The sequence below is a fragment of the Trachurus trachurus genome, assembly GCF_905171665.1.
Source record: "Trachurus trachurus genome assembly, chromosome: 13".
In the NCBI taxonomy this organism is placed as follows: domain Eukaryota; kingdom Metazoa; phylum Chordata; class Actinopteri; order Carangiformes; family Carangidae; genus Trachurus; species Trachurus trachurus.
Genome location: NC_139892.1, coordinates 33,458,197 through 33,483,295, shown reverse-complemented (window position 1 = coordinate 33,483,295; position 25,099 = coordinate 33,458,197). Strand labels below are relative to the sequence as shown.

The 25,099-nt window shown below is 43.1% G+C and overlaps 3 protein-coding genes across 4 annotated transcripts in view; 1 reads left to right on the top strand and 2 right to left on the bottom strand.

Annotated features, from left to right (window-relative positions):
* Nucleotides 1–2,796, bottom strand: part of strn4 (striatin, calmodulin binding protein 4) — a 31,099-nt gene extending 28,303 nt beyond the window's left edge. Inside the window, exon 1 of one of the 2 annotated variants that reach the window (XM_083984479.1) lies at nucleotides 2,227–2,796. In XM_083984479.1, coding sequence (XP_083840605.1) covers nucleotides 2,227–2,565 — 339 coding nt within the window. In that variant the 5' untranslated portion in view covers nucleotides 2,566–2,796. The remainder of the gene's footprint in view (nucleotides 1–2,226) is intronic. The other variant, XM_083984478.1, reaches the window with a different exon arrangement.
* Nucleotides 2,797–3,951: 1,155 nt separating this feature from the next.
* On the top strand, nucleotides 3,952–6,760 carry fkrp (fukutin related protein). The gene is made up of 2 exons (XM_083984482.1): nucleotides 3,952–4,363; nucleotides 4,566–6,760. The coding sequence occupies exon 2, from the start codon at nucleotides 4,689–4,691 to the stop codon at nucleotides 6,285–6,287; it is 1,599 nt and encodes a 532-aa protein (XP_083840608.1). The 5' UTR covers nucleotides 3,952–4,363; nucleotides 4,566–4,688; the 3' UTR covers nucleotides 6,288–6,760.
* A 4,026-nt stretch (nucleotides 6,761–10,786) lies between these two features.
* slc1a5 (solute carrier family 1 member 5) lies at nucleotides 10,787–21,438 on the bottom strand. Its single transcript, XM_083984483.1, has 8 exons — nucleotides 20,771–21,438; nucleotides 15,691–15,733; nucleotides 15,519–15,587; nucleotides 15,251–15,417; nucleotides 13,798–14,031; nucleotides 13,437–13,631; nucleotides 13,159–13,293; nucleotides 10,787–11,858 (listed from the first exon to the last, which is right to left on the bottom strand). Exons 1-8 carry the CDS (start codon nucleotides 21,292–21,294, stop codon nucleotides 11,654–11,656), a joined length of 1,572 nt encoding a protein of 523 aa, XP_083840609.1. The 5' UTR covers nucleotides 21,295–21,438; the 3' UTR covers nucleotides 10,787–11,653.
* Between the last annotated feature and the right edge of the window lie 3,661 nt (nucleotides 21,439–25,099).

Here is a 25,099-nt window from a genome sequence, read left to right as displayed (position 1 = left end):
TGAGCTGCCTATATTACGGACCCATGTACAACAGTAATGTTGAGGACATTTCCAGGGGGGGCATGCTTGCTAACTGGCATGTTGAGAGAGCTCAGTGGGCTTGATGGCAACAAAAGCCAGAGGGATTCGGGGCCTGTGGGTGTTAAAATGTAAGCTAGGTCAATTTTTCAGCCTGGCACTCCACCGATGCTTTCCTCTCTCAGGCAACAGGACGTGGTGCTAATTGTACCCGACGAAACCAGATCATGTGCAGCAAATGCACTACACGTAAACAAAGTTCCACAACAAGCACTAATGGCACGTCGGATGCCTGTCGATGGCCCCCCGCTCCTGACTTCCCATGCCCACCTCACCACGCGCCTGTAAAAGCAGAGAGCGCGGCCGGTTTGTTATTGTTCATCCATATTTTATTATGTTCCTATTTATAACTCCATAGGTTTGAGCTGGGGGCAGAGCAGCAGAGTGACATAAGATATGAAGACGGACCTTTTTTTTTTCTTCAGAATGATTCCATCAAGCCCATAAGTACTTCATCGTGATTGCAAGCAAAAGTGTGGCAACAGCGGGGAGGAGGAAGACCACATATTGGTTTTAGGAATGAAAAGGTGAACTGTTCTTCGTTCTCCACGCAGAGCAAAAACACCTTTGTATGTGTATGTTTTCCTAACCTTTCTTAATGCTGGAACAATTTGATGAGTAAGCACCATCTTGCCCAGCAATGCTCTGCCTGACGCAGTTGCACACATGCATGTAGACAGTTGAATAGTTCATCCTCTGTCTTCAGCCCACAGCCTATAACCAATAACTGGAGATGTTAGGGAGCTCATGCCTTGCTCAAAGGCAATTCTATGGCATTTATATACATTTTTCTAGGCATTTCACAGCTGTAAACCTATGACCTTTAAGAACACAAAGCTCACTTCTCAAACCTAAAGGCGACACATTCATGTGTTTTTAAATGGCAGGGCGTTAGGCTACATATTGTCAACGGGATTGAGAAATCTCAGTCAAATTATGACTCAAACTGAAAAAATATAGTTGCACTTTCTACAATTCAGTCATGTTTGAACAACACCACACTGCTGATTCATCCATCTGTGTGACGGGGCCCAGTTCAAAAAAAAAAAAAAATTGATTTCCTTTCAATACGACTAGACGCACCGACAGACTCTTTACAACAGACTGCTGTCTGTTAAGATTATGTCTCAAGGAACTTCATCTGAAGGGATTTAGCAGTAAGACGAGGTTTAGTGCAAAAACTGCTAGCTGTCTGGTGTGCATGGAGGGAGAGGAAGCCTACGTCCAAAGGTCACCCTGAGCACTTTCTCTCACTGTGCCAATTGTTTTGTGAGGACACAAAGCAATACCTTGAAACCTGTCCTCATTTAACGGCGGCATGTGAGGACACCGGCTTTGATCACGCTCAGTATAACCATCATCAATCTCAAAAATTCTGTGATTACAAGAGGGAAGTCAGGGCTGTGTGACACTGTCATCATCATTTAACCACAGCAGCCACAGATTGACTTGATATGTCCCTCAAGGGTATGAAAATCTGATCTCTTGTCTATTCGCAAAACTATGCTTCCACATCACTGCCAAAATACAAACTACATTGAGAGGGGTCTGGTCCGGGCATGTTTTTTTATGTGCACTTGTATTTAATATCAAGGAGACACTACAAGGTAGCCACACCTTATCTATGTTACCTGTCAGTCTTGGTCAGGGTATTACAGGATTGCTTGTTTGCAGGCTGAGGTGACATAAATATAAATCAAATCCTTATTTCCTGGTGTATATCTTGGAATGTATCTGATTATAATGTGAGATTGAAGGCCAAGAGGCAAAGATTATTACTGCTTTCTGAAAATAGTTTATGTTATGTTTAAAGCCCCTTCAGGAAGCTGTCTATACGTCTTTGTTGAGCATCAGCTGGAAATCACAAGAGTTCCTGTATTTCCATGAACTACCCAGTAATAACACACCCTGGTCAACACAATATGGGAAGGTGCAACGCTAGCCCGTTAGCATTTTGTCATCCTGAAACTGACTGTGGGGCATGTATGTGTAACGTTTTACTGTCACAAAGCGGCACTGAAGGGACGGCTCCTCCTGCAATAATATCCGTCCTGGCCTTTTTTTTCTTTCTTTTTTTTATCATTATTATTATTCGGCGGTTTAACGTGACACAGGAGCGTGGTGTTGCTAAATCATAAACACATTTACCCTGAGTTCGTCTCTCTCTGCCTCCCAGCGGTATTTCTCGGCCTGGAAACGTCCCCACTCGAACTGGATGAAGTGCAGGATCCCAGGAAGCGTCATGCCCGCGTCCCCGTCCTGCGGCTCCCGAGACTGCGACGACCCGGGCATGGCCCCGGCTGCTGCTGCTGCTGCTGCGGCCGCCGCTGCTGCCGCTGCTGCCGCCGCCGCTGCTGCCATGGCCCCGGTGGCCGCGGCCGGTGTCGCCTGGCCCGGTGCTGCTGCTGCTTTGGGCCCGTTTGGGTTGCGCCCCGCTCCGCCTCCGGAGTTCGGGTTTGGTCCTCCGCCGGATCTGTCCGCCTCCATTTTAACCGTTCAACCTCTCGCCAGCCAGGATAAGGAGGTGGAAACGGGCAGAGTAATAAACAACAATAATAAAAATAAAAAACTAAGCCCGCTCTCCCTTCTTCCAACCCAGCAGCACAGCACTTCACTGTGAGCTAGTAGTACCCTCCTTTCTTCCTTTCCTCCTCACACGCACGGAGCAAAATTACTATTCAGTTGGTAAAATACTACACTTCCGCTATCAAACATTCAAGATAAAACCCGACTAAGCTGTATGTTTTAAGCATCGTGGTCCGTTTAGTTACCATTATACGACATTAATGGAACTTTTTACTTGGAAACCGCTGCTAAAGTAACATCAGAATATGGCGATTAAATGTCTTTCGCTCAAATCAAGCGTTGGAATTACGTTCGCGACTCTTATTTTGTATATCCCGGATCTACTTCCTCCTCCTTGTGTTTGCTATTGGAAATGCCCGGTGAGGATGGCAAATAAAGGGCCGTGTTTTCTGTAATACACAATCACTGTGTCGCGAGGGGAGTTAATTTCCTGCCATTTTATGAGCAAGGATGTGTGAGGACAATAAAGGTAGCAGAGATTACCTACAACTCCATTTCCGGTTGGAATTTTCATTAATAAAAAAAAAGGCCACAACAACAAATGTGTATTTTTTTGTTAAGTATGGAAACCCTGACAGACTCTTCCACACATATGGTTGCTACTGTGGACCAAGTGTCCTCTCAATAATTATGTGCATCAATTACATTTGAATGAATCAAACAAATTATTCAGCAATAAAAACAACTCAGTAACATCAACTAAACTACAGCCATATCTAATTTATTATTTTGCGGAATCTGAAATATTTACATTTTGGTAGCTTTGAGCATAGAAGTACAAACAAAATTTAGCTTGGAAATAGTTTTCAACCAGATGTAAAGGACTGAGAACAGTAAATTCTACATGCAAATGTGTTTAATAAGGTTGTATAGGCTAATAAAAAAAAAATAACAATACAAAGGTGCAGAAGAAAACTGATTGTGGTCCATTAGCAACTTTTGCATTTCAGTTAAAACACAAGTGGAGCCAATTATAGGCAAAAATAAAAAATAAAAGTACTAAATAGGCATGCATCAGGGACAGTAGGCTACACATGAATTACTGGAAATGATAGAATCTGTGTGAAATCAAAATGACAAGGTTTTAATGAATATGCATCAAAAATATGTGAAATATGTACTTTCACACATGCAATACAGAGGCAAAAAACAGAAACAGTGAAAACATTGCCAGTGAAATGTATGTTGATGGGGAAGACTGTTTTTTTTTTTTTTTTTTTTTTCTGAGGTTGTGACTTTTATTCTGAAAGACTCAAGTCGGAAGTCCCACTGTTGCTGCGGCCAACACAGATGGCAGGGCATGATGAAAGCTGCTTCATGGTAAATTCGCCCAGTCGGGTTTCATGGGTTCTGAGCCTGTGTCAAATTGCTCAGTGGTGAAACATTTTTTCTTCTCTCTGTGTGCGCTCAGGTCGCGGGTTTCGTCTTGAAATGCTGGCGACGAGATTTCGACCACAACTGCAAAAACATTAGCTTACAATGCAGATTCATATCTGTGTTTATTGCTACCGAGTACGACCCAGCCAGGTTTGCCCCTATGCTACCAGAGATGGCTGATATTACAGACTACCGTGAAAAGCAGATGCAGCACAGATGAATGGGTTTAACGCAGCTAAAGTTTCTGCTGACATGGCGAATGCATGGTGTGGTGGACTGCTCTCTGCAAATGAAACAATGAAGTTGATGAATCCAAATTAAGGTAAGTTACAGTCATGATTTTTTTTTTCTTAATCCATTGCAGGTAGCCATGTTTTATTCATCAAAGAAAGCCTTGCATGGAGCTATGGCTGTCTTGCATTTAGAGGAACTAATTTTGAATAGCTGCTTAAAATCAAAGTAGAAGTTTGCAATTAAAAGCACAATCACTGTAGCCTACCATAATGTGTTTTTGTCTTTCACAGGCTGTTTTCAATGCTCATTGCTCCATTACTACACTAATGGGGACCTAAGAGCCACCAGTGGACTTCTTAATTGAAACCAATATTTTCCTGCAGAGAAAGACTGGAAGGTAAACGCTAACTGCCATGCGGATCAGCTTCTGCCAGGGCCTGTTAACCGGCGCCATCGTCCTCAACCTCCTCATTCTCTACTATGTGTCCCGAGCCCAGCAGCAGATGATGGAGAAGAGGAAGGAACTGGGTAGGGGCACGAGGAGGGCCGCCCTACCAGCCTCTGGTCTCGGCGGAGGCCTGGGGTTACTGGTAGGAGTTGGCGGTGAGCCCGGGGCCGTGGGAGTGGAGGGACACAGCCGCGGCCCACGGGTGACCGTCCTCCTTAGGGAGTTTGAAAACTTTGAGAATTACGTGGGGGATGTGGCTAATTCCTTCCTCCACCAGAGACCTGAACTGCCCTTCTTGGCTGTGGCAGATGCATCTCCGTACCCTCCGCTGGTGCTTCCAGAAGGGGCTCGGCTCCTGGTGCTGTCCCCGAGCCCCGATCAGCCCCCGCAGGCTCATAGGCCGGAGTTCCACGTCCAGACAGAGTTTGTCCTGCTGGTGCCCGACGGGGTGGAGCTGGAGCAGCCCCGGTCTATTGAGAGGCTGATCAGGGAGTTGGAGGGCGAGGGTGGGGGGCCCGTGAGGCTGGTGGCGGCGCCGGTGCTGGCTCGCTCCGCCGTGCAGTGCCTCCACCTGCGGGTGAACCTCAGAGAGTGGACCGCCACCTACTCGCCCGCTGCCTCCGGGAGCAGCGGGAGCGTATGCACGGCTTTGCAGGGAGATGCGATTGTCCTCATTCGTACTGAGGATCTTTTTAACCTCTCTGTCCCTCTGGGGCGGCCCCTCTTCTCCTCCCTCTTTGTTCAAACCGCCTTGAGAGGTTGGAAGGTGAAGCTGCTGGAGAGCCCCTGCTTCTCCGCAAACCACCGACCCCTCTTCAGCTCCGCTCACAACCAGTGGAAGGCGGACACTCGACTGAAAGAGGCCACCGGGAAGCTCATGAGGAGCTTCGGCCTGAAGCGCCTCCTGCTGCCCGACGGGAAGGAACAGTGGTACGGCTGCAGCAAAGAGACGCCTCGCTGCTTCGGCACCGTTCAGGACGACACTCCGGACTACCTTTATCTGGATCGCTGGACGCCGCCCTGTTGTCTGCGAGCTCTCAGGGAAACCACTAAGTATGTTATCAATATCTTGGAAAGCTCAGGCGTGCGCTACTGGCTGGAGGGGGGGACCCTGTTGGGTGCCGTCCGCCATCAAGACATCATCCCGTGGGATTATGATGTGGACCTGGGCATCTATCTGGAGGACGTACCCAACTGCGATCACTTGAAGAACCTGGACTCAGGCTCCCTCGTGGATGCCAACGGCTACGTGTGGGAACGGGCGGTGGAGGGAGACTTCTACAGAGTGCAGTACAGCGAGGCCAACCACCTGCACGTCGACCTGTGGCCGTTCTATCCGCGCAATGGCGTCATGACGAAGGACACGTGGACGGAGCACAAGCAAGACGTGGAGTTCCCGGAGCACTTCCTGCAGCCGCTGGTGCCGATGCCCTTCGCTGGCATCACCGCCTACGGCCCCAATAACCAAAGAGCGTTCCTAGAGCTCAAATTTGGAGAGGGGGTGATTGAGAACCCACAGTACCCCAACCCTTCAAAAAAGAGACTGGAGAGAAGCAAATTATGAAAGATGATGGAGACTGTCAAGCTCTCTTATTCTGTACTGTAATTGTTTACCCAACAACTTGGCCTAAAACATGACACCTGGGGACTAATATGGTGCCAAATGACATTTGCTCTCCATTTTACCATAAATATTTCAATAGAAAACATAATAATCTAATGTCTGGTCCGAGGTTTTTCCTTGTTCGTAATATTTAAATGTTAAGTCTAACGTTGAACAACATTTTCATCCATCATAGGGTGAGAGATTTTGTTCTGCAAAGGGCATGAGCGCTTGAAAATGTTCAATCCAATGTCCTTCATTGACATCTGGCATCCCTTAAAGGGATAGTTCAACATTTTGGAAAATACGCATAATCCCTATAGTCATAAGAGTAGGTATCGGTTCATGTTGTTTTCAGTTCTGCGGTGCAGAGACTTGAGCTGCTCAGCGAACACAATGGAGGTGAATGGTACAGGTCCCCTGACCCTCAAAACTCATCAAATATACAATCCAACAACTCCAAAACACTCTTATGGAGAAGTTGTGACCTGCACATTCACCACGCTATGAGATAATCATGTAACATTACGAGATGGAGTTTTCGAGGCAAATGCATCTAGATGGAACTAAATTCCAGTAGTTCCGAGTATTTGCGTCGTGTGTCGTAATGTTACATAATTATACATGATTATTTCATAGTGTGGCGAATATGCAGGTCACAACAGAGCGTTTTGGAGTTGTTGGATTGTGTGATGAGGGACAGGCGACTTTGCCAAAATGTTGAACTATCCCTTTAAAGATGGATCTGTTCTACATAGTGTACTAAATCTGCGTGTTGTATAATTAAGTTTGAATATGACTGCGATTCGCGAAGACGATGAATACTTTAAAATTTAATTGATACCAGTTTTAAGTTTCAGTCGACAGTATCTTAAGCAGGATTTAAGGTATTGTACAGAATTATTTGTGTTACATAAGGTGTTTTTATAAGCCTCTGGACTGCGTTACATTGTTTTGCACTAATTTTTTTAATTTTCAGTTTTGCACAGTTAATGGATGAATGTCATGTATACTGATGCTGTCTTATACCCCATGAATATACTGCTGTGAATGTGGTTTAATGAAATAGACTCATCAGATATGTAGGAACTGCTGCTCTATCAGTCCTTAGTATTCAGTTCCAAACAAAATGCTATGACTACATTTGGAAATTAATATGAATTCTTTGCTCAGTTGTGTGTGTTACTACTGAGCTCCCATGATGTGTTTACTGGACGAAAACTTCAACTCAGTAGATTATTCAAAGGAAACTTAAAATTTTTAAAGGAGACATCTCCTGTGGGTATTACATGACTCTTGTAGTGTTGTTACTTGTGTGTGTGTGTGCGTGTGTGTGACTTGTCGAGGTGCCATTTTATGTGCTGGTAAATAAAGGAACTGGAGCTGTTTCATGGCTTTATTCTATTAATTTGTCTTGAGGACAGACAACAGGAAATATACTACTCACAAAAAGTTTGGGATATTCAATCACAGAAAGGCAGAGAAGTGGACGTCCTTTGGCCACAGGACAACTTATTGACACATTTTTTGTTGTGGTATACCCACCACTGTTGTTAGCTTTTGTTTAAATAAATTGTTTGGGATGAATACTTCCACTTAAATGCCCTACTTTCATGATATAATATCACTGTAGCATTAACTTTTTACATTTTCCATAAATTTCACCCGAAAGTCTAGTATCTCTAACTTTCTGTGAGAAGTGTATAAAACAGGCTGCTGCTGCATTTCTTGAACACTAGGTGGCACTGCACCACTAATTATCCCATGGCCCTTGCTTTACACTTTGGTTACCCTTCTGTCAACAGCATTATTGGAGTTGTTCAGCCATATGGCAGGAGCTCAGAGGGTGGAGGATTTTATAACAGGTCAAACAGGAATGTCAAGTCACAAGAGTACATCTCACACGTCAACTACACACAGTCCAATGATGAGAAATATCTTGATCAAGAATGAGTGACGTCTTTAAAAGAAAATAGCTCTCACTGATTGTATTTCTCAAGGTGTGTTCATATTCTTCTATGAATGAAACAACGTTAGTCAAATATGGAGTGGTAACTGGATACACGTCTATACCACCAAGAGACTATGGAGGTTATTTTTAGCTGCAAAAAAAATGTAAAGGATCTCAGGGCATTTTAAATATGTCTCCCCACTTGTATGCTGCTGAGGAATAGAGGTGACGGATTGTAACAGGGCTGTGGCGTTCTCATAAAGCCACGTGCATTATTTGATTTGCTGGATCTGCTGAGAGTAAGGTTAAAACACACAGGCAAAATCATAAAAAAAAGGACTTTATTATTTAAATTTTCAGAAACATGTTCAGATTGTACCTGGAAAAGTTTCTCTGAAAACTAACCCCACTGTAATAAAAACCAATCAACAACTAACCATGCATACACACAACAGTATGATGTAATCACAACAGAAATCCATATGGTGAAGTATCTCTAAAAGGAATGATAACCTCTTTTACAACCCTGCACCAAGACAGCATAAAGTCGAAGCTGGAGCACAGTGGCTGTTAAGGCAGTGATAAGCATTTTAGCACTCAGGAAATAAGACTTTAGAAATAATGCAATGATGACCATTATGGGAAATACTGCAAAACAAGTGCAACAGAAAGCTGAAAAAAAAATCTTTGAAAAGATATTCCTCATTAAAGCTTTGGATATATCAATAGTAGCATACCCCCCATTCATTTGGTACTTTGGACTTCTAAACAGTTATAGATGATATGGATGGAAGAGATAAACATTCAATAGTGCAAGTTTACAGTTATCAATTTGAAAATAGACAGTATCACTCTACGGGTACAACTCGTCACTGCTTTCACCACACAGTCTCCAAAGTCTCAAGTCTTGAGGTTTTAACGAAATGCCCACTGCTGTACTGAAAAAGAAAAAAAATCACCAAATGGAAGAACTTTGTACACACAGTCTAGATAAATAAGACCAAGAAAAGAAAAAAAAAAAAAAAGAGAACATAAAAGACTATCGGCAACCAGTTATGAAAAGAAGACTTAAAGCTGGGGAAAAAAAGAGCAAAAAAAACAAAGCCATTTTAGAGTTCCTAACATGTCAACATGTTATTGGCTAAAAAAAAAAAATCTTTGGGTTTGATTAGAGAAATAAATATGAATTATGACAAATAATAATCAAACATAAAAAGAGGCCTAAAGTCCACATAACTAGTCCTGTGTTTATGGCCATTAAAGCAAAAAACATAAATAGGTTTAAGTTGAGACATGGTTATCCTTCACTTAAGCAGGTAAGTCCTTTAGGTGTTTAGGCCTCAACAGACAACTTACCAAAAATCCACTGCAGCTCTTTTGACAGACATCTTTGAAGTGGAAGGTTGTTGGGATTCATACACCACATGTATCACATCACACCCACAACGTCAGTCAATAGTTCATGTCACACACTGTGCCTTGTACAAGAAGCACAGAGCAACAGCATGAATAAAATATAGGCCATGATTAAACAAAAAAAACAACAACACATCTCCCTTGAAATGTCATTGAGTATCATGGAGTTCAACAGCCTCCTTCCTGTTTGCTGAGTCGGTGTATTTTTTTTTTGTTTGTTTTTGGTCTCAGAGTATTAAGGAGCAGTTGAAGCATAGTCTTCAAGCAAAAAGGTAAACCTGAGGTGGTACTGCCTGGTAGAGCACTCACGTCCATCTGAAGAGGCAGAGATGCTCGGAGGTCGATCCGTGTGTGTGTCAATGCATATGTTGACGTATTGACGGTCATTGAAAAAAAAAATTCCACTTTGGGGTAGCCTATTATTGAAAATATTACAAGGGGAGGATGTTATTTGGTGTGCTGTAGAAAAGGTTTTACAGCTATATTATTCTTCTTATTTCATGAGAAAGGCATTGTGCACAAGATAGCAACTACGGTCTAAAAAAGGTAAAAACCAAGGACACAGTATGTGACAACTAAAAAGCCCTCAGCCCCCATAACAAATTAACAAAAAGAACAAATCTGTGCATTTCTTCATACATAGTCACAGCCATATTCGTTATATATTCAAGATGACATTAAAGGTGTACAGAAAAGAAAATTGAATTTGAGCCCACTTTGGGTGATAAAATTAATGTGATAACTCATCTTTCAGACGATGTAGGCCAAACTTTGTGCAAAATTATATTTTTGAGTAAATCCGGGATGAAAGTGTGTATTTTTTTTTCTCGCATTGGATAATGCAGGCGCACGGATTATACGTCAGCCTGTACACGATTCACCAGCCACTGATATTGGATCCGTAATCCGTCATTCAACGTCTGAGACACGCACACACACACGGAGCTCGGGCTCGCCCCAAGCTTTGAATATCCCGCCCGCTCGATAACGACCAATCAAATTCGTTTTCCTCACTCGGGTAAACTCGTGTTGCAGCTCGTGACAACTCGGCGCGACAAACAGGACAAACGGCCATTTCTGTACACCTTTAACAAGAACGTGGCAATAGTCATGTATAATGAAACGGATAATGTGTTGCAGCATATTGATACAGATTTAAAAAAACATGTTTCTCCTTGGTTATTTTCTATAAAAAGGAAAATTAAAAAGGTGACAAATTCAAAAACAAAAACGATAAACGGATTCTAGGTAAATATGAACCCTGTTTTGCCAATTCAGACTGGGTGCATCCAGCTGTTAAGGTGATCCTCTGTAACTTTTTAAGTCAGAAATGTTCATGTTTTCCATGTCATACATGGTTTTGAATAATAGTAGCAAATGGTGTGGTGATCACCAGAGGTTTGTTAAATAAAGGATCAGTAATAGATAAAAGAACTGAACAGCAGCAGACCTAAAGGTGAATATACCCATGTAAATGAATGTAACATTTTCTATATTTGTAACATTTGATCTGACCTTTCTTACGGTCTCTGGTGTGGCCTTTTGACATCCTAGTGGACGTATATGTTTGTCACATGATACGTCTACACCTGGTAGACACACACACTTGGTCACATGATAAAATTCTGCCTTTAAAGTTAGTGAGGACAGACTGAATGCACCATCAGTCTGAGTCAACACAGCAGCTAGACTAAATGTCCAATAGCGTCCTACAACCCTGTGATTTTGAATTAGAACTTTTTAGCTTTCCCCCCAGAGAACTGTTAAGAACAGAGGGCTTTTCTTTGCATTGTAGTGTGCACGTGCATTCTCTGTCCTTGCACTCTTTCTTTTCTTCCGGGCAAGAAAAAAATAAAAAAAATTGTTTTAAAAATAAAATAAAAAGGGGTTTGAACCTCAGGTTTCAGCTTGCAGGAGTGTGAGATAAACGAGGGAGCTCTTAATAACGTCAGCAACCGGTTTACATGGCGGACTCTTTGTCTTCCCTCAGAGCTCTTTTCTCGATGAGTGGCGAACTCTCGGGCTCAGCAGCGGATGGGTTGCCTTCCAGCCTGACCTCGCTCAGCTCTGTTCCGTCCTGTTTGGATGTGCGGTCAACAAAGTACTGCAGGAGCCCGGCACCGAAGGCATCACCCTCTACATTCAGCACTGTGCAGGTACGGTCACTAAAAAGGAAGACGGAGTGTATGAATAAACAATTAACATCCCAGTGAAAGAATTTTGGGCGTGCACGTGTCAGGAAGCATGGTACAGTGGCATGCAAAAGGCACCCCCGGTCAAAATGTCTGTTAATGTGAACAGTTAAACAAGCGGAAGATTAAATGATCTCCAGAAAGGTATCAAGTTAAACATGAAACACTCTTTTGCAATATTTTAAGCAATATCAGTGTATCATTTTTTGTTTTCTATTGAAAAGGGGAAACAAAGCAACAGCCTGCAAAAGAAAGGGGAACACAGGAGACTTGACCTCTCAGATAACTTTGACCAAGGTATCAGACCAGCTACTTACCTACACTGTGATAGTTTCCAGAGGGTGGCTACTACTGTAGGTACTAACTATGCAGGGTGCACAAACCTTTGCTGCAGGCCCTTTTCCTTTTCTGTCATTTTGAAAATGTAAAAGATGAATATAAAAATATATTTATAATGTTTAAAGGTTATAGCTACAACTTTTACGATTAATTTTTCAAAAATAATACATCCACAGAACATCTAGAGGGGTGTAAAGAATAAAAGTATTAATTTTACAGAAATTTTTTTTATAGTATAAAAATAATTGTTTTATAAAGTTTGACAGGTCCAAAATACATATTATTTACATCTGGTTACGTTGGCAACGTCAGCATGAAATGATCTCTGCACCAACAGCATTAGTACGTTGATGTCACGTGAGGCGGAGCTCAGGGAGGGCTGATCCTGATGGCTCTGTGGAGAAATGGCATCGTGCTAATGCTAATGCTAATGCTAACTAACGGTCAGCCGGTACTGTAACGTTTCCGGTGCAGGCGTGATGCTGCTGGTTTGTCGGGTTCGTCTGCAGGTGAGTTAGTGTGAAATGATTCAGATGTGTTTCCAGTCCGCCGTCAACACCGGAGCTGCTGTTCGTTAAATACGGTTAGCGTTAGCTTAGCTTTAGCTACTAGCAACTCCCTATAGGCGTTACCTGGCAACCAGTACAATTGAAGGTTGGAGCGAGAGCGGGCGAGTGTGAGTGCAACACCTACTGGTCTGGCCGGGAGGAATTAAACTTGCAGCTAACACTTTTAAAATATAAAAGGTGTGAAAAAATGTGTCATCTGTAACTTTATACCTTTTGGAGATCATTCCATCTTCCACTTGCTAAACTGTTCACATTAACAGACATTTTGACCAGGGGTGTCCAGACTTTTGCATGCCACTGTATGTCCAAATTTGATTATGTGATTATGTGGACAAATGAAATACAAAAAAATGTTTTGTACTTACACAAGCCAGTCAACAGCCAGGATGAGCGAGAGGTCGTTGGTGGGCAGTCCTATCGCCTCCAGGATGATAGCTAGGGTCAACACACCACCGGCGGGTATACCTGCTGCTCCGACACTGGACGCTGTAGCTGTCACACTGACACAGGTCAGAGAGAAGACGACATAGTAAGACACTGACTGCATACCATCTGTATTTGTATTCAGCTGCCTGTCGTGTCAGGCGACTGGACAAGCAGACATAGTTAAATCTAGTTGTGTGACTCGTGTGTTAGGACTTACAGGATGGTAATGACCTGGATGAAGTTGAGGGATCTGTCGTTCAGCTGGGCGATGAAGACAGCGGCCACGCACTGGAAGAGAGCGGCTCCGTCCATGTTGACCGTTGCACCGATGGGCAGGATGAAGCGGCTGATCTGCTTGGACACGCCGTTATTTTCCTCCACGCACTTCATCATCAGAGGCAGGGTGGCGGAGCTAACCGACAAACAGGGGGAGGTGTGAGCGCGTGGCAGCGGGAAAAAAGGTATGCGCACATGTGTTTGTGGAAAGAGCGGAGTGTGCGTGCGTATGTGTGTGCCTTAGAACAGGTGAACAAGCGTGTGTGTGTGTGTGTGTTGCTGGACAGCCACAGCTTTATTACCTGGAGCTTGTTCCGAAGGCGGTTGCCAGAGCGGTGAATATCCCCCAGAGGAAGGTGTATGGGTTCTTCCTTGTGATGACGAAGTATATGGCCGGCAGCACCAAGAAGCCGTGGATGGCGTGTCCAATCATACAGCAGGCGATGTATTTCCCCAGACTGGCAAACAGTGTGGCAACGTCCTCCATCTCAACGATCTTGCCGGCTACAAGGAACATGATACCAACAGGGGCATACCTGTAGAGAGACAGGAAGGGTGAGGAAAAAGAAGGAACAGTCCAGCAACCATAGTTATACTATAGTCTGGGAGAATACTGGCTACGAGGGTGCCCATTAAGTAAGGGATAATGTATAGTTCGGAGGTTGTTATGGAGAAATAAACCCCGACAGGTTGTATGGAACATATGGTTTCATACAACATGAATGGGTTTATTGTATTATGTATTGTGTGTAGTCGTATCTGTCATAAACAAGAGATTAATTTTACTGTTTACGGGGTGCGATTGTGTCGCTGTGGCTCTACGCTTCGGCCACAGCAGGTCTCCTTTTTATCGCCTGCAGATGAGTGATATTTAAAAGTCCGCTCAGCTGCTCCTTGTGAAAAACCTATGATTTCAACCATTAAAGGGATAGTTCAACATTTTGGCAAATTGGCCCATTGCCATAATCCCTATAGTTTTAGCAGTAGGTTCGTTACCTTTAATTGTCGGTGCAAGCTATTTTTAGAACGGCGGAGCAGAGCCGTGAGCTACGCTATGGAGGCTAATGGGATTTCTTAGATTTCCTCATCAAATTCATCAAATACACAATCCAACAACTCCAAAACGCTCTGGTGGACAAGTTGTGACTCACCACGCTATGAGATAATAACGGAACGTTACGAGGCAAATGCAGAGACTGCTTGCTGAAAAACTGCCCCCCAATGGGAACGCACATCAGCGGTTTTGCATGAATTTACCGCGAAAACAACTCCGTCTTTTAATGTTCCGTTATTATTTCATAGCCTGGTGAATGTGCAGGTCACAACTTGTTCACAAGAGCGTTTTAGAGTTGTTGGATTGTGTATTTGATGAGTTTGATGAGGGAAACCAAGAAATCCCATTATCCCATGAGCAGCTCACGGCTCTGCTCCACCGTTCTAAAAATAGCTTGCACCGACAAATAAAAGTAACGAACCTACTGCTATGACTATAGGGATTATGGCAATGGGCCAATTTGCCAAAATGTTGAACTATCTCTAAGTCAAAGCTCAAGCTAAGTATAAATGATTGATGGTATATTTATATCTTTGGTAAGTGACCATGGTATAAGCAGGATAATGCCCTTTGAGGTATCCAAATTTCAGGTTCACGCCTCTGCGTCGTCCATTAATTGCTGACAATGGACACCTCGTTGGCATTATCCCTTACATAATAGTCTTGGAACACAGCCTCTTGTACTCATAGGTCTTCCTTACCACATGATCCAGGAGACCAGCACCATGGTGGCCTCATTGAACGAGTTGAAGAACTTGATGAGGATCTCTCCCTCCTCTCCCAGCTTCCGCAGAGCCACACCAAACACAATGGCAAACACTACCAGACCGAGAATATTCATGCCATCCTGGTCCGTTCCGATGGGCACCTGGAGAAATACCATAGATCCACATCGGCCGTCATTATAGGAGCACATCGTCATATCTGGTCATTTTCTATGTGGACGATGAAGTCATTCACTAAGCTCACCTTCTCCACCGTGATGTTGGGGTTTCCATCGGTGCCGTTCCTTGTGACCAGCTTGTAGCTGGTTGCGTACTGGATGGAAAAGAAAGTTACACACCGTCAGTGGGTTCACCTTGAGTTCATATGAATATCTCATTCAGACAACGATACAGTATAATCCAGAAGCAATACTCACCGACTGGAAGGCGGCCGACACCAGGTTGGAGGGGAAGATGTTTCTGCGGAAAGAGAAAAGTACAAAAAACAAAATAGTTTCAATTCCTTTGCTCAGTGCTTAGCACAGGCCCTTGGCAAAAGGCAGATGGAAAAAGACACCGCTGTAATTTGAAGGAGGGAAATTGCACGTTTTACTGCTAAAGAGCATAACACAATAAAAGTGCTTATGCTGTGTTTAGTTCTTTCCCCTCCATCTGCACACACAACTGCATGAAAAACAACCATGACCACTTATGCGAATGGGCGCTCAGAGGAAGGACACGTTTTGGGAAGCAATGAACTGGTCTCTTGTGAGCTCTATTTCGTTTTCGAACTCTTAGCCATTTGCCCACCGCACAGCGTTTAAAGAAAAGTACAAAAAACAACCCAGCAGCATCATGCAACGCCTAACTTTGAAAAAGGCTCCTGTCATACGCAGAAGCTCTGTCAGCAGTTGTCCCGCGGAGACAGCAGCTCTGCCCCCGTAGGACGTCAGTGATGGTTCAAACAGACAGAATCACAAGGTTGATCATGTGGAAATAGCTGAGAGAATTTAACTATTAATCCCCTTTTTCCCCCCTCTGTGGCCCCATTTCTAATTGCTGTGGTGTTATTCTCCACTAACAAGCATGGTTGGTACATAGGTCCAGCTGCATATTAAATCTCCTAAGAACTAATGAAACCTATGTGTCCCCCGATACCCCTGGACTCAGCTGCCTGCCTGTAATGGATTTAGATTAATAAGGCATTAACTTCCCAAGCTCTTTCTAACCATTCATTCCCCCCTTTTATTGGAACCATAGTGCATCAGGATTAAATATCATGTGACCATGTGACAGGGCAGCAGGCAGCAGCGTGCAACTGGATCACAGTCTGAATCCTGGCTGCTCTGCAAAGAGCCAGAAAACATGAAGACAAAACAAGGCTGACAGGCTTTCAAGTCCATGTTTGACTTCATTTGGATATTCAAATGTGCTAGTAGTACTCATATTACTCACATATTTTCAAACAACTGGTACGATGGTGAGTGAGGACACACTTTTGCATTGTGCCATTAGTCCTTGGGGATTGATTGGCCTAAAACAGTTAGGTGTGATACAACTACAACACTGCCTGGGCCTGGTGCTGGTGCTGCAGCTAACTACCACTGTGTGGGATGACACATAAAACAGGCTGTCAAGTCTATATTCTGTCCTACGGTGCTTTAACATGTATGACAAAGTGTGCAACAAGGTTAATGTTTGAGTACAATACACATTCGCCCTGCACTGTGCGTTTCCCCTCTCTGTAAATTTGCAAGGTGGATGAATTCCGGTTGCATTGCTGCATCATCAGTTAGGGTAACACTTGCAATTTTTTTTTTTAGTGTGACGACTTCATTCTTGGCACAGGTTCAAACAAAACAGTTTTGTAAATGTGGTAGGCGTTTCCAAAACAGCTACAACCGTTGAGTTTCACTTCCTGTCGTGTTTCCATCCTCTGATGGTTGGTAAGGTTTGACATTGACATCATGGTCCTTTTTAAGAAATAAGGTATTTATAGTCATGTATTTTAAGGTAAGAGGAAGTTTTACCCCCTTACCCAAGGTTGTCATACGTCATGTGTAGTTATTTTCAGTCATGTACAAATCACATGACAAACGACAGGCACACGCGATAACCGCCCGGTGGGTGTCTGCTGGAATGAGATTTACTGCCCTGACATCTGCCCAGTGCCCAGCATCTTGACTTAGTTCCCGGATGTGGCAACAATCAAGGGAACGCCTGTTGCAGGTCTGCGTGGAACAGTAAACATTTATTTTCTTAAGATATTTTCTGAGTTATATTTTCCTTCCCCTCTGATAGAGCAGTAGGCGATTGACAGGGAGATTAGAGTGAGAGAGAGAGGGGGCGTGAAATGCAGCCAAGGGCTTTGGGGCTTGGTCCATGTGATAAATAAACACTCTACCATGTGAGCCATTGTGGCTATCCCCATGGTAAACATTCATTTTCCTACCCATCCCCGGTGATTTTGCTTTGATTGACAGGGTAAATGAAGAAGGAAGGGAGGATGGACAAGAAAATATCAAGCCAACGTTGGATTTATCTGGGTTTGGTCTTATCTGAATTTATTTGGGTTAATTATTTTGTATTCGCTATTGTACCTAGCTACAATCTGCTGGAAATTATTTGGTGACATAATGGCATATAAATTCAGAATAATGAAAACAAACAATTGCATAATTTATTTACATGATACACATCTAATTACTCAAATGTCACAAATTATTTGAATTTTTTTTACAGAGAAGTCTGGAAATTAGGGGCTTGGATGGAAAAGTATGGAATTTTGAAATTTCAAATGTGTAGGAACCCTGAAAAAAGGACAAAATACTGACTACCAAGTTATTCAATACCATTGTAGGTTCTTAGAATAACAACAGGCAATCTGTGAGACTCAGGCAAACACGGTACACCGTCAGAGTTTGCAGATGACTCCAGCAGTGAATGACGGCCGCCACCCGTGAATGTGGACTGTTTGGTTTATAGTGGGGAGACAAGCAAAGGCAGGCGATAAGGCATGTCAACAAGGATGTGTAGGTGTGGCTCACCTCAAAGTTGACCTGTCACATCCCCTGTGCTGGCACTCTGTCTTTATCTCCAAACATGTGTGCATAAGCATCAAACAGTCTCAGAACGTGTCTGCCAACAATGACGGGGCAAATTTTACGCCTCGATGAGCGGCTCCTCAGTCAAAGTCTTTTGTTGCCAGAGCTCACCAGGACACCGGCTGAGATTGGGCTCGCTCTAATGAGTGGCACGGGTTTTTCCTGCTGTCCTATTAAGCTAATGTTTAAAAGTGTGTGGTGCATGAATGCGAGACTGTAGCACGTGTCATGCACGAGATAAACATTACCTTTCTGATGGTTTTTTTTACTCCTTTAACACAACAGGGCGCTAGATAACACTGGACAACTGTAGTGAAATGTTGCATTCAGTGTCATCTGTCAACAATAAACTGGACTGCACCGGTTCTAGAAGTAAAGCCACTCTTTGGTGAAAGCTCTTTATAATTATGAGATCTTTTTTTTTTTTTTCATCCCAGGCAGCAGACGTGAACCCGAGTCAGACAAAATGCTAAGCACCTCATCTGAGTTTTGTAAACCAGACTGTATTGCAGCTTGTAGATATGGTTATGTAAGAGTTTGCTAAACATCAGGGTAACAATGTTAATCTGTGAATGGATAAGTTTTGCCCTGTTACTCTTGTGGTTTTCTAATCTGGCTCTGGCCAGCATGAAGAGTTATTAGGAGGGGTTTCCAGGCCTTTAGTCACACTGCCTGAGGAGGACGAGGGCCAAGAAGAGTTTAGTGGTGGGAGGGGAGGCGGGGGGGTTCCGGGATTTTATAGTTCGCAATTTCATCATTCATGTAGAGCAGCACTGAACACTCAAAAGAATGTTCAAACTAACCAGAGGGACTGTTGCAATATGTGAAAAAAAGACTTGTGCATAGATGTGAAACTGAGAGACAGAGCATAGTATCACTGTATTAAGTTGTAGTGCCTGTAATACACCTACACAATAATCATTTTTAAACAGATTGTACATTAAAACTTCAAGACAAGTAGTTAGTCTATTTTGTCATGCAGATATAATGAATTGTGAATGGCCTGTGGTGCAAATTACATCAGATATTACCAGTCAATTACATATATCAAATAGAGTCTAGCTTTTCATCTCTGTAGGAGGGAAACATCCCACGGTGGTCATGTGCACAGAAGTTGAAAGCTCAATAAACTCGCTACCACTAATCTACTAAATTACCGTTGGCTCAGATAAGCATTGAGCTCCCTTCCAAAGCCTCCAGTTTTTTCTTTTGTTTTGGGTTTTTTTGTGAAACACGGCAGGTGAGAGAGAGGAAGAGAGGAAACTACATTCCTTCAGTGACATGTTATGCAAGATGTTCCATACAGAAAAAAGAAAAAAAACAACGGTGTGATGATGTGTCAGGACTGGAGATGTTGACATGCCACTATTTCAGTGTGTGAGCAGACTGTGCCCACTTAGAAGACTAGGCTACTGCTTCCCCTTTATTCCTCAGTAGATGAGATGAGACATGGATCATGTCCCATGAGTGTGACATGTTGGTTTCCAAAAAACAACAAAACAATAACAACTTGATTTACTGTGGTGCTGCTAACAAGTTTAGAGCGGTGTGGTGAAGAATGCATGCACTCTGACTTCCAAGTGGAAAAAACAAAAAGAAAGGCCAAGAGGCTCTGAGCCAGTTCTTAAACACCTCTGGCATGTTAGACCAGATTTTTAGTGAACATTAGCTCTAGCTTTTACCTCCAGAGTCTGTAGTAGTCAATTTACAGCAAAACCTAACCCTGACAATCATCAGAAACAGCTCCTGGGGAGGGGAGGTTGTGCTGCTGCTGCTAACTTTATTTTTACTAACATAACAGTCAGGACGGCCCCTACAGGAAAAGATCAAGTCACACGTGTTGTGGCATGAAAACACCACGTGTCTGTTTCTGTGTAGACAGACACAGTCACAGTGTGAAATAAAACCCAAGTGATAAACAACACTTTAATGAGTCTGAATATGTAATTAAAAAAAAAAAAAAAAAAAAAAAAAGTCGTGTCTGTGTGTGTATGTGTGTGTGGGCAGGCAGGCGGTGACCGGCGGAGTTAACCGACTGACCATCCCGGAGATGATGCAACGCTAGTAGTCGTTACAGCACAGCACAGCACAGCACAGGCAGCTATGGGCGGATTAATTTAGCTACACGTGTGACAACCGTGGTTCATACCCCAGACAATATTTCTCTTTAAGGCTCGTGGAACTAAGTTAAGTGGTTACATAAAGGAAAACTAGGCGTCTCTGTATCTTTAGAAATGTTTTGTCAATGTGATGACACCCTTCCTCGCGCCTAATTAACCACAAACACACGCGGACGTTTACATCCCTGTTATGGCTCCGCACGCAGGACAGGTGAGCTACATTAACGTTAGCTAGAGCCGTGGGTTAAGGTAAGGTGGGGGGGTGGGGGGCTGGACCATAGGGCTGGACTCACCTGACCAGGTCCAAGAAGGAGTCTATGACTTCTTTAGCGGCGGGCACTTCTTCGTCCAAGCCGGCTATCTTGGGCTTCCCCATCGACACGGAACCAGGTGTGATGATGAACGCCATCACCACGCCGATAGTCGAGGCTATCAGGGTGGTGACCAGGAAGAAGAGCATGGCCCAGCCGCCCAGCTTGCCCAGGGCTTTGGGGTCGATGCTGGCCGCCCCGGACACCAGGCTGCAGACCACCAGGGGGATAATGATCATCTTCAGCAGCCGGATCAGCACCTCTCCGGGGAAGGCTATGTAGATGATCTGGGTCCGGGTGAGGGTCACATTACGCAGACCGAGTCCAATGAAAACACCGATGATGACCCCGGCCACGGTGAGGATCACCAGCAGGTTGGCCATCACTATCCTCTTCGCCCGCTGGGACGCCGGCTCCGGGCTGCTTATCTTCGGGTTGCCGAGCCCGTTGGCCGTCGGTTCGCCGTTTGATGCCTTTCCTTCCTCCATGTCAATCTTCTCAGCCATTGTGCGCGCTCAGAGTTTTACAATGAAACTTAACCTGAAGTGAAGTCAAAAAAGTAGTCGACCGGTCCAAAAAAAAAAAAAAGTGACTGATGCTGAGGCGGGACCGAGCTGTGGCGTTACTGGTGCAGATACCGGCTTCCTTGTCGCTAGTGAAACATGCGCTACAGGACACCCGCTAGTATCCACGGAAGGTAAACGCCCATTCAGTGACGTAAAGGGGCGGGGCCAAACCGTAATGTAAGAATTACCAAAGTCTCTGGCATTACTCATTACATTCCACTATTAAAACACAATAGGAATTTATCTGTGTATTTTTTTTACGCATGTGTATTTATCAGTGCATTCATTTCTAAATACTGCATTCAACTCCTAGCATAAGATTGTGTGATGATGTCTGTTTCAAACTTGAAAGTCTAAAAGATAAAAGAACAGTAGCTTAGGCCTATAGGCTATAAAAGCTTATGTGAAGAAGAATAACCAAAAGTCAAAGATCAATTAGCTATATGGAAGTTCTCTAGGCTACATTTAGAATAAGAATAAGCTATATGAAAGACTATTATTGTTCATAAGATGGAGGTTGTCAGGCTGTTGATTTCAGCAAAATATCCCATCTACGTATGATGACGTCTCCTGGTTGGATGATTACACAAAACTTGAAGGAAGGGAACCATTTTCTAGCAGATTTTATCAGTAATGCTCATGGGAGGAAAGAGCGTCCTTAAGAAAATGTACAAACTGTTATTCGGCTATGATACATATTCTCCTCTGACAAATGTATATTATATAGGCCCAGTAGTCAAATACAATGGATTTTTAGTCCACATTCACAAGCTTGAAACAAGTAACAAGTATTGCATCATTCAGTTAAAAAAAAAATCCTCTGAGGACAAATGCAAATGAGGGATGGAAACAAGAAGTAAAGTAAGGGAAATGAATTGACATTAATAGAAAATGTGAAAGCAGTTTCTTAGAAACTATTTGATCATTTTAATAGCGGCATGGTGTCTACAAATTGATACAGTGATGACAAAAGTAAAACCAACACTCTTCCAAGCATATTTCCCTTTATTAGATTGTCTGAGTTAAGAAACTGTGTTGCACCAGCTGACGAGCAGAGGGATTTGCCTGCACAGCTGCAGAGACTGCCACTGGACTTTGATGCTACCTCCTTCCCCTGTGTGTTTGTTTGCACTCCTCCCGAGTACCAGTTCAACAAAGACAACCATTATTGTTTAAGTAGTAACATCAAAGACTTATGCACGTGGAATGGCAAGCACAGCAATAACATTACTCTAACATCTGGTATATTTGAATGACAAAGAATAATCATTGAGATGCAGGGCAGGCATAGTTTAAACTGTGTTGTTTTAGTAAGAAATGATGGTTATCATATCCTTGTAGAGGTGAAGATGAAGCAAGAAGTGTTTCTGTGTATTCTTCTCTCTTTTTGGAAGGATTGCGGAGAAAAAGTAATGAAAGTGATGAGGAAGAATGAAAGCTTGAGATGGAAACAGCTGAATTGATGTTTTCCAATGTTCTAGACATGTCAGCATCCTAGCCACCACCCTGCAGTTTTTGGCAAGGTGCGAGTCAATTTGTAAAAAGAGACAGACTCTTATTGTCTGGGATACTGATGCCTATGGTCAGATGGCTGTAAAGTGTGTAGGGGTCCAAGAAAGCCCAGGGTCATCTTACACTCAAACAACAATCCAAGCCCTTATAAAACAGGGTCCCACTGGTAGAAATTTGTGGGAAAGGCACCTTTAACACCAAAGAATGCCCACAGGACCAGAACCCGGGGCTGGTAGGACGCTGTCCTCTCAGTGCACAGTTTGTTATCTCAAGCTTGGTCTTTGTTCCCTCTGACTGTGTGAATGATTAGAGGAATCGCTGTGATTCTGTGAAATAGCACATTACTCTGTGAGAAAGGACAACTTCAATAGCTGAAACCCGTAGGCACAGGAGGGCCGAGAGAGTTTTTCTAATGTAGGCCCCATCTATGAAAACAGACACTGCACACACACACACACACACAATGCACATGCTGTGGAGATTCATTTTGGACTGTTATTTTTTTCTATCTAAATTAGACTGCTCTTCCAAATTCAGATTACACACAAGAGCAACCCCATAAGAACAAGTTTTTGATTTTTGATGGAAGAATTCACTGTTTTTATTAACCTGCCATAGTTAACAATAACTTCAGTTTCATAGTATATGTGAAAATCAGTTATTGCAGACACAATAACAGAACCACCTGTGTCGGTGTGAGGTGTTGGTTTCAGCATATGTAAATATAATAGGCTATATAATATAATATATAATTCGGCATGCAGTCACGTTGGTTGATCACAACATCATGGGTTTTGTGTTTGAACAGAACTGAGAAATTAAATTTCTTGGCTTTAGTACAATAATGGATCCAAAGTCATGTATTATTGTTGTTGTTGTTGTTGCAAGACTAAATTAGTAAGCATCATGTTGTGTTTTACACACCTTTTAAACCCTGCAGGTTTGGCTTGATTCCTGTCCACCTACGTTATCAATGTGGTATGATGAATTACGCAAGGCAGATTTAGCACTTGTCATGCAGCAGAATCATTTCTCCCTGTAATCCAGTATATTGCAAAGAATGTCTAAAATAATAGTCCCACTGTGGGATTTATATTGGTTGGTAATGCGATATGATTGATGATTGTTTTTTGTTTTATTGGAGATCATATTTGATTCTTTGTGTCTATAGATCATGAAGTAGACTATACTAACTTTGGTGTAACTCTGCAACTGAACAGTGGCACAGGTTAATATTTGTGGCATTGCATTTGGTACAAACATTCACAGCCCCGCTTAGAAGCACATGTTGTGGGTATTACTTTTCATCAGCTGGATAAAATTTGTGACCAAATCACCTGCAGAACTGATGTCTTTGCTGTCAGCCTCAGCTGTAGTTTGTGTCTAGGTTACCATAGAAACATGCTAGAATCAGATGGTAGACATGATGAATAGTAATAGGCTATACCTTGTTTCAGTTGTTAGGCATCAGCATTTAGCTCAAAATGTCTCTGCACAGACTTCAAAAACTGTGTGGTTGTAAATTATTGTCATGATAAATCATATACTAGTTTAATAGATGCAACATAATAGAAACCAGTTCAGGTCACAGGTAAAAGGTAAGAGTGACTCATCCCCCAGTTGTTCGGTTGCTGCTCTTATTCAAACGTTAAAGGGATAGTTCAACATTTTGGCAAATTGGCCCATTGCCATAATCCCTATAGTCATAGCAGTAGGTTTGTTACCTTTAATTGTCGGTGCAAGCTATTTTTAGAACGGCGGAGCAGAGCCGCAAGCTGCTCAGAGCTACGCTACGGAGGCTCATGAGATTTCTTGGTTTCACCTCATCAAACTCATCAAATACACAATCCTCAATACGTTCTGGTGGACAAGTTGTGACCTGCACATTCACCACGCTATGAGATAATAATGGAACGTTACAAGACAGAGTTGTTTTCCAGGCAAATAGAGTGACTGCTTGCTGAAAAACTGCCCCCAACTGGAACGCGCATCAGCGGTTTTGCATGAATTTACCTCGAAAACAACTCTGTCTCGTAACGTTCCGTTATTATCTCATAGCGTGGTGAATGTGCAGGTCACAACTTGTCCACCAGAGCGTTTTGGAGTTGTTGGATTGTGTGTTTGATGAGTTCGATGAGGGAAAACCAAGAAAGAAGAAAGCTCTGAGCAGCTCATGGCTCTGCTCCGCCGTTCTAAAAATAGCTTGCACCGACAATTAAAGGTAACAAACCTA